Source organism: Octopus bimaculoides, chromosome 2 (assembly GCF_001194135.2).
Source record: "Octopus bimaculoides isolate UCB-OBI-ISO-001 chromosome 2, ASM119413v2, whole genome shotgun sequence".
In the NCBI taxonomy this organism is placed as follows: domain Eukaryota; kingdom Metazoa; phylum Mollusca; class Cephalopoda; order Octopoda; family Octopodidae; genus Octopus; species Octopus bimaculoides.
Genome location: NC_068982.1, coordinates 122,595,858 through 122,606,301, shown reverse-complemented (window position 1 = coordinate 122,606,301; position 10,444 = coordinate 122,595,858). Strand labels below are relative to the sequence as shown.

General features: G+C 34.4%; 1 protein-coding gene across 3 annotated transcripts in view; it reads right to left on the bottom strand.

Annotated features, from left to right (window-relative positions):
• Window positions 1-10,444, bottom strand: part of LOC106882437 (protein unc-80 homolog) — a 286,116-nt gene that overhangs the window by 256,057 nt on the left and 19,615 nt on the right. For all 3 annotated transcript variants that reach the window (XM_052965566.1, XM_052965567.1, XM_052965568.1), the window contains exon 3: window positions 883-3,119. In XM_052965566.1, coding sequence (XP_052821526.1) covers window positions 883-3,119 — 2,237 coding nt within the window. The remainder of the gene's footprint in view (window positions 1-882; window positions 3,120-10,444) is intronic.

Sequence of the window (10,444 nt, the reverse complement as noted above, 5' to 3'; positions counted from 1 at the left end):
CGCCATACTAGTAATTATTTATCAACCCTGAAAGGAGGAAAGGCAAAGTGTTGACCTTGGTGGCATTTGAACTCAGAACATAAAGACAGATGAAATACTGCTAAGCATTTTGCCCAGTGTCCTAACAATTGTGCCAGTTCACTACCTTATTACAACCAAACATTATATGATTAAAAGTGTTTCAGCTGTAATTGTCCTGTTTTTTATTCATACATAGTGTATCTTGGACTATATTACTCGGTGTGTCTTTTGTTTTTTAAAGAATGTAGGGAGTGATTTGAGGGAGATTTGGCTGTTACTTTTCTAGCAGAAATTCCCTTTGTTGTTGTTACTACTATTGCTAACTCTAGTTCTCAAACTTCTAGATATTCTCTCTTATCTCTTTTAAAATGTATACAAATATGCATATACGTGTGTCTAACAAATATGTATATATCGTCCAATACCTTAAGTTAGAGATAAATCACAAATCACTGTTAAGTCTCCCAGGAACTTAAACTTTGTATGCTTTACTCCTGAGGATTCAACATTTCAGAATGAGATGGATGAGATATTTCAAAGAGCATCTTATGTTTCTGGGAAAAGCTTGTAGATGGCACATATGCTTTTATGAGCACCAATTGAGGAAAATGCAGACATGGAACTTATAGAGAATGCAAATATTTACATAGTCATCTTCCTGAAAATCCCTTCAGTAACAATTTTCTACCTAGAAAACTTTGACAGGCCTGCAAATGCATTAACGTTACCAGCTACCAGCGCTTATCCCAGTTTATCAGCAGCTGAACAGTCAAGAGATTTATATTATGCAAGATTTAGATTAAAAAAAACATGAATAAAAACAAAGAAATAATAACACAAAAAGTAGTTTAAAATTCCTACCTCACAATACTATCCATAGCAATACAGTAAGTAGTTTCTTCATTTTTATTTGTTTCTTTCTTGTCTTCTGATTTCTTAGCATTTTCATCAATAACACCAGTAGAATCTGGTTTGGAAGCTTCTGACTCAGACTTTTTCATATCTATAATATCTAGATCCAAAAGTGAATTTAAAATATTCAACAACACTTCACATATTCTTGGGCTGTGTTCATTCATGGACACAAAATGTACTGCCTTTAGAATGATGCCATAATTAAATTGGCCATTGTCTTGGATATAGTAAACAGATCCTGAAGCTTCCTGAATATCATCTTCAGTAGAATATGCAATATTAGAATCAGTCATGCTGCGTGCCATGTTCAGTGTTGTTATTGAGCTGAAGTCTTGGACTTGTCTTCTGGAGTCATTGCTGCCTCGACGCTGTCTGTCAGATAAGTTAGGAGATTGAGGTGGAGCAGCCAGAGGTGTTGTATCACAAGGACTATGTTCTGTGATGGTTATTATAGGATGTAAAAGATGTTCTCGTTGACTTGGCTGTTGGCTGGATTTCAGATTTAATCCAACAGGCATTGAATCAACCCTACCTGAACAAGGAGAGGCTTGATTGCTTAACTGATTAGTCCCAGCCAGTGAATCCTTATCTGACTGATGTAGAGAGGGCATGCTTTTACGACGGGCTGGATCAGAAAATATATCATCTGACTTGCTATCTTTCTTGACATCAAGGTAATTGGCAAATGCTGAATTTGGTCGAGGAAAATCAGAATCAGTGTCTAATGTTGATAAAGTACAAGAACTTGAAGAATCTGCTTTGAGAGATTTGAGAGAAATGTTTGAAGGTTCAGCACGTGTACTTCTTAGAGAACGTAATTCATTTTCTTCTGGTTCGGCAGTGTATTTCTTGTTGCGTGAAGAATCAAACAACTGTTTTAGTTCGGTTACTCTAATGCGTTTATGGGGTGGTTCTTTATGTGTGGTGGGTGCTTGAGAAAGATTTGTGGATGAAAGATTTTGGTTGGATGTGTTATAAGACTTGCGCCGTGGAGTACAGGGAGAATATACAGAATCCTGTACATTCATAGATGGATAGGGCATGGCAGAATACATTTGTAGCACTTGTATACTTGGAATTGGTAGAGACTTGCTTCGTTCACGTTCTGAATGTCCCATTCTAACATATTCATCACATATCTCTAAAAGTCGACGATGAATATACTTTAAAGCCCAATAAATACCATCTTCAGGCCAATGTAGGCAAAATAAACACCTAAGTACTGCAATATCAAAATAGCAAGCAGACAAAACATCAGGAGATGTAGAACTAGAGCTTTTTGAACAACTAGTATCAGCACTTGTCAATTTCTGATTTAAATAATCTTTATCTGGTGGAGTCTCAGGTACCTTAGGCAAAACAGAAAGCTTTGAATCAAAAGAAAACTTGATGCTACTGTTTTTCCCTCTACATTTACATGTACCATTTTTACTTGAACGAACAGGCACAACAGAATTGCAATATTCACAGACAACATCAACTGTGGCAGATTGGCTGTCAGAGCTTGACAAAGCACAGATGTCACTCATATGTGCAAGAGGTGCTAATGGAGATGTAGGCTCATTACCACTGAAAACGTTTAAGTCTTCTTTTTCATCAATACAAAGTTCAACACCATGATAAAGATTCTGCTCAGAGCAACCTTTACCGATGTATATGTTGGCAGCATTGGTGTTATGTTTTGTATTGCTACGATGAGCTTTCAAGATGTTGCGTTGAGGCTTGACAAGGGATGAGAAACAAGATACATCAGGGAGGCAATGATCTATCAAAGGCTGCCATATTCTTAATCCATTCTCCAATTTCAAACTCTGAAAATCTGTTTCAGATAAGGTGTGTACTAGTGGTGCTAGTAAGTACACAAAAAGTTGAATGGTACCAAGTGCATGCATGTAAGTACGTCCACTTGGAGCTCCCTGATTCATTTCTGCCCAATTGTCTTCACATTCTGATGCTGCATCTAAAAGAATCCAATGTAAAGTATAGAGTAATTTTGTTTCACAGTTGGTAAACTTTGCAATAGCATCTCTTTGCTTTCTTTCTGCGAGAAGAGCAGCACATGCATGTAACACATGAGGAAAAGCTGTCTGAATGACCTTCCACCTTGATACACTGTGTATAGCTTCACATAAGCTTGGTGATAAACCATGGAGAATATTTTGTACCACCACACGTTCAAACGACTGAAAAATAAAAATAAAAAAACATCATGAAGAAACAATAGTTAAGTAGGTGAAATCATATTTAATGTTTAGAATAAAAAAGTCTCAATGTAAAAAAACAAGTTATACACAAAAAGAAACATTATTTATAGACCAAAATTATATTTTCATCATATATGCATCTTCAAAAACATCCTCCAACTAGGTCATGCCAGTTTTCTCTCCTTCAATAGACACAAAAACACATATCAAGAAAACAGTATAGTACCCAGTGTTCTGGAAATCCTTTACTACAATATACATAATTCAAAGCAGGGAATTCTTTGTTGCTAATTCAAAGAGATTAAAAATATACTAAAAATGAACTGACACCCAAAACAGCTTGAAATAATAATTCTTTAATAAAAGTAAGACCAAGCTAGCTTTCAGCACTTTCTCTGTAGACTAGTATTACATGCAGTATCTTGATAATAGAGGAAGTTGTTTACAAAGATTAATAATAATATATAAATGTAGTCTTTTGCATGCAATCTGAGCAATTGGATGGGTGTTTAATCACAGTTGTATGTCACATATAGCCTTCAGATCAAAGTGATTTTCAATTGCACATCAAACAGTACACAATTAGAACACTCAAGGAAACTACAAGTTCTAGGCCTTCACAGAGCATTTGTCCTGGCAAGCACACATCTTCAACAGTGTAAAAGCTGCATCAGAAAGATTAGCCTGCCACTTCAAGGTGAGGAAATATTTCAGCCCTCAACAACTAATCTGCTATTAAGCTCAGATGAGACCTGCAATGGAAGCTGACCCTACCTCTTCCATGGTGTAGCTGCTACCCACTCAGGCTTCTTATACTGCATCCAAAGAGAGGCCACTTGACTGATTAACATGAAGTCACTCACTAACACACACCAACCTATGGCCCACAGATGTACTACCTCCTTTCTCTGCCTTTTCTACTATCACTACATTGTCCTCTACTCCTCATAGCTGACTACACTCATGCTACCTCCACTCAAATACTCCCAACTTACTCCTCTCTTCTCTCATCATTTGCATTGTGTTTACCCAACACCCTATTCTCCACTCCACAATTCTCAGCTCATCGGCTTCCTTGAATTCCTCCCTGTACATGTTCTGCCTGCAGCTGTTGACTTGCAACAGCTCAAGAAGAATTCAAACTCTGTTAATCTCACCAGTTTCAGAGATCTTGTAAAAGCCATGTGTACAGCTCTTCCATCCCGACCAATTTTCTTTTTTTTTATATATGCAGAAGACAACTTAGGACATGGTTCAGTCTGTCAGAGTTTGTCAGTGAAATGCAAACTCACTGTTACTTGCTAAAGTACTGGCAATTGAATCACTAACTAAACATACAGCAATGTATAAAATGCCATCCACAAGATTATTAACAGTTAATACACAAAAGCTTATTTAATGCTTATAATGTTAAAAAAGCCAAAGTAAACCAGTTATGTGATAAAAGAAACGTTATATTACTTGGACAATTAGTATGAAAAACAAATCCAAATATGTTTTGCATTATTGGTAAGTAAACAGCAAAGTGCAGATTCACTGTAACTTACTGAAGTGTTTATGATCAAATTGCTATGTAAGCATATAAAAATGTATATTAGTTGGCATATCATAGTTCTTTTTTCTGAATTAACAAAAGACAGAGGGTGAGAGAGAGCCATCAATTAATCTGGCCTGACTACATTGTATCGTGTTTTTTGTACTCATTTCATCAAGCCTAAAACTATTAAATTTTTGTTAGGATGAGAACAACCATAAGAAGTTAGATATGTCACTGCAAAATGTTTGGTTCACATCTCAGCACAATTAGACAAAAGATTAAAAAAATTATTATGAATTTTGATTGATAAAAAAGTAAAAACTGCTACATCTTAAATACAAAAGAATTTATTCCAAGTTTAGCAGTAATGGTTTTGTCAATAATGTTTTTGTCAATAATTTGATCCTAAGTCTATTCAGGGAGTGCAAAAAGAGAATTCAAGAATCAATCATCTGTCATTTGCCCTAAGAATTTGGATTATGTTGATCTCATTCAATTACATTGATCTATTTGATCCCAGTACACAGTTCTATTGCTAAAAACTAATTTTGTTCATAATCTCTATTCAGTTAATTTTGTTATTGTTCAGCTGGAACAAAAGATGGCTAGATGTACATGTTGCCAAATAACAGATTTTGAAGAATGAAAGAAAGCAGTCCAAAATGTTCTTTTATTTAGATCTTTTCAGTTGTGGGACTGTGGCTAAGCTGGGGCAATTCCTTGAAAGGTTAAGTCAAACAAATTGACCCCAATCTGTAAATAATCATCAATACCAGTTGTCAAGGGATAGAGAGGTGGGAACAAATACAGACACAGACATACACACACACATACAAACTTACACATACATACATACATACATACATACATACAAACGTACATACATACCTACATACATACAAACAATGGCTTCTATACTGTTTCTGTCTACCAAATTCATTCATCAGGCTTTAGTAGAACACACTTGCCCAAGGATCCACACAATGTGACTGAACTAAAAACCACATGGTTGCAAAGTGAACTTCTTGACCATACTGCCAAGCAAAAGTAAATAACAGTCTACAATACGGGTAAGGAATATACCTTTAAGTAATGTAGACAGAAATACAGTTGGGTATGTTTTATATAATACTAGCAAGCACACCCCATGCTTTGGATGGTTTAAGTTGCTTTGGTGGTATTTTTTTCACCAAATAATTGAACTACTGGGAAGGTTTATGAGTAGTACAGCAATCTATGTTTCCGATTAACCTAGGAACGTAAAATCAGATTGAAGACAGGTTATTGTGGAGGTTGTTGCACTTTAATGATCAATGAATATATAAGTTTGAAAGCAATGCAAAGTAGAGCTACTGAAGTGTTTTGGGAGTAGATTACGGATAATCACTACAAAATATAGTTGTTTTACATGAAAGCAAAATTTCTTATCAGAAATGGTATAAGGAAATTGAAGGAAGGCGTTGAAACTTCATCTCTGCAAGTTTATTTTTTTCAACAGCAAAGAGAGTTATCTTTCAGAGATATAAGCTAACAAATGCCCCTTTATTCTGTCTTCCCACATAGCCTACACATAAGCTAACAGCAAATGCTGCATAAAGTTAAATTGGTATGGAGCTTTCTGAAAGTTGAGGGAACTTGCCTACGAAGCTCCTCTCCACCCAGCTTATTCCCAAACCTTTCTCTTACTGATTACCAGTTTTTCAAGCAACTTGATGGTTCCCTGCAAGAGAAGGAGTTCAAAAATCAAACCAATGCTGAGAGTGTCATTGAGAAAGACCGTCAAAGAGTTCATTAGCTCCAGAACTCCAGATTTTTATATTACCGGAAAAACAAACTTGTAACTTGTTGGCAAAAATGTGTAGATTGTAATGGTACTTACTTTGATGAATAAAGTTTCTGCATTGTTGAAATATATTGTGATGAATTTCATGTTTCAAAACGTTGCCTACTTAGAACAGTGCTCTGCAACTGGCATGCTGCAGCACACTGGTATGTCACAAGGCAATGTTAAGTGTTCTGCAGTGTAACCTGAATATAATTTTTTTCTTTATACTTTTAGTTATATTTTTAGTTCAGGTGTGCCACTGAATTTTGAAAAGAATATAAGTGTAGTGCAAGTGGGAAAAGGTTGCGGAGCACTGTAATAGAAGATACTTGCCAAAGTGTCATGTAGTGGGATTGAACTAGAAATTATGTGACTGTCAAGCAAACTTATTAACCACATTGTCATATCTGTGCTTCTAAACCTCACAGCAATTGATCCTTCTAGGAATTATTTCCCTTGCTTTTTGTTACACACGATTTTACATCCTTTTAGAGGGAGGTTTTGCTACTAATTGTATGGATAATCTCAGTTAATTGAAGTTATTCAATTCATTATATTACATACTTGAGGTTCTAATAATCAGTATCTTTCTTACATCATACTACAAACAATGTAATTTTATTTTATTTAAGGGACAGTCAATAAATCAATATGTCAAAAGGAAAACTACCTGTAGTCTGCCAAGCTAAGTGAACTTAGCCATTTGATAGACAGAGATTTATAAAATAAGCACCAGTCAAATTACTGAAGATTGATAAAATCAAGTAAAAGACTTGGAGATAGTGCTATGGCATGGCTGCAAGCCAAAGTACAACATACAAAAGTGTACTGCTTATATTCATTGAATCCCTCCCCCTCCCAATGAAAGGATGAATGGCAAAATTGACCGTAGTGAGATTATATATGTATGTATATAAGTGTATGTATGTGTGTGTGTGTGTGTGCGCGCACGCACGTGTGCGCAAGCACACACACTTGCACTTAAATGTGTTACATGATGTGAATGAAATTTTGTTCAGAACTATTCTTCTTATTATTGCTATTATATTATTGCTATTATTTTTATTATTGTTGTTACTATCGTTAATGTTATCAGTATTACTGTTGATGGTGAGCAGGCAGACTCTTTAGCACACTGGGTGAAATGCTTAGTAGTATTTCGTCTGCCACTATGTTCTGAGTTCAAATTCCACTCAGGTCAATTTTGCCCATCATCCTTTCAAGGTTGATAAATTAAGCACCAGTGAAACACTGGGGCTGATGTAATCAACTAGTCCCCTCCTCCACAAAGTTTCAGGCCTTTAGTAGAAAGGATTATTATTATTGCTATTATTATCATTACCACTGGCATTTTTTAAATCAATTTTATTATTATTACTCCTGTGTATATGTTAGTATCTGATAAAGAAAAAGTACAATAAAGTTCAATAATAAAATAGGTTGGGTGTGTGCATATGTATTTGGTTTATACTAATCAAGACCAAGAGTTCATGCATCACAAAACAACTTTTTAAGGCTCCATATAGTGTCACAAGGGTTGGACATCTTAATTGTATCAGATGAAGTATGTCTTTAAAACCAAATGTATATGTATAAACAGATTAAAAAAATGTACAAAATTTACTGTTAAGAAAACAGGATTAATGATATAGAGTAAATAAGCAATTATACTAAGTAAACAGGGTATCTCGTTTTATAAAATGTTATGTACATATCTAATGAAGAACATTATGATTGAACTAAGTTATAGAAAGTAATATTTCTTTTTTAATTGATAAGAGGAAATAAAACCAGGATATAAAGTATGAATGATGATGAAAATGAATGCTTACGTTAAGGAAATTGGTAATTAATTGAGCATTAAAGAAATTGTACATGATATAGATGAGAATCTGATTACAATTTCTCAAAAACAAGAAGGAAAGAATAATGTTCAAGTAATATTGAGAGTATTTTTATATAAAACATCTCCATTACATGTTCAATGACTTAACTGTTCAATATATTTGATCAGACCCTAAAGCAGTGGTTCTCAACCAGGGTCCATATGGCCCTTGGCAGTCCATATAAGATTCTACTGTTAAATTTTATGTGCAATAAACTGATTATACTCCTACAATTTTAACAATTTTTTTTATACAATTCCAAATAATATTTAATTATAAAAATATAAGAATTTTTAAAGCATAGAATGGCTTTGAGGGTCCATCTGAGTAAAAAAGGAATCAAAGGGGTTTATAGGTAAAAACTGGTTGTGAACCTAAAGCATGCAACTGCCATCCATTATGTAATCAACAAAGTTTTGCCTTTTCTGTTTTTTTTTCAAAAGCCCTCTTGCTTTTCAAAAGCCCGCCTCCCTGTAACAATAATATTTATGTTTTGTAACCCAAAGTTACCATACTAATTTTCCGTATTAGCTTCCCAAAACATATGGGAGAATTTGAGCCCAGTTTTGCAAGCAAATGAAATTATATCAGTTACGCAGCAGTGAGCAGTAAAGTGCTCTGCATGGTACCAATTTACAAATGCTTTAATGATATCAATTTACAGAGAAGTGGATTTATCTACAGACTATTAATTTGTATCTTCCAGAGATGTGGCACAATCCCAGCATTTAAGATATCAAAAGTCAACATTTTGGCTGGGAAGCTTGTATCCACACAACCATCCTGCAACAGATACAGTTAATATACTCATTGCTTTGCTAAGATTTTTAGAGTTGAGTTCAGTTTTCAGAACCAGCTGTACTCTTCTGTAATACTCTTTTTGGATTTTTTCCTTCATTTGGTAAGTTAGATTCTGTCATCCTTACTTTTACCTAAATATTTATAAGTGCCCTCAGGATCCTGTTCTTGTATAGTGGTGTCTTGGTCAAGTTTGATGAGCAGTGTTTCAGTGACATTTCCCTTCTTGATAGTTGCTTTTGCACACTTCTCAAGTTCAAATTCCATTCCTATACTGCTGTTAAACTGCTTTACTGTGGTTACAAGTCCTTCTGACACTTAATCATGCTTAGCATATAATTTCAGGTCATTCATAAAGAATAAGTGACAGATTTTGCAGTTGTTGTTTCTTTGTATGTATCAGTACCCTGTGTTATTCAGTTCAATAAAAAGTGGGAAGAGTGCCATACACAACAAGAGACATAAAAGAGAATCAACTTGGGAAATTCTACAATTTATTTTGATTTTGTTTGATGACATATCTCTATTATTGTGGCTTAAAAAGAGAGATGTAGTCCATTTTGTCACACCATGTCAAAGCAAGAGATTACTGGAGACTCTTGTACATTTCAAGGGCTTTTAATATTCACACATTGGGAGCGCTTTTGAAGCTTTATTATTATTATTATTATTATTATTATTATCATTATTATTATTACTGAAGGCAGCAAGCTGGCAGAATCATTAGCACTATGGGTGAAATGCTTAGCAGTATTTCGTCTGTCGTTACGTTCTGAGTCCAAATTCCACCAAGGTTGACTTTGCCCTTCATCCTTTTGGGGGTCGATAAAATAAGTACCAGTTGAACACTGGGGTTGATGTAATCGACTCATCCCCACCTCCCAAGCCACCCTTGTGGAAAACAATTTGAAATAATAATAATAATAATAATAATAATAATAATAATAATAATTATTATTATTATTAGTTCCAACTTATCAATTTCAACCTACTTATGTTGGTAAATAATAATGGATTAAATTACTAGATCAGATGTTTCTATATGATTATGCAATCATCTACATAACAATTATCACACAACATACTAATATACACTAGTGAAATGCGTAAAGATTACGTATTATATAATGCTATAATATATATATATATATATATATATATATATATATATAAACAAATAATAAATGTGTATATGCATATATACGTACAGGTATGTGCATACCTATGTCTACCTGTATATATAGGTGCATATCTGGGT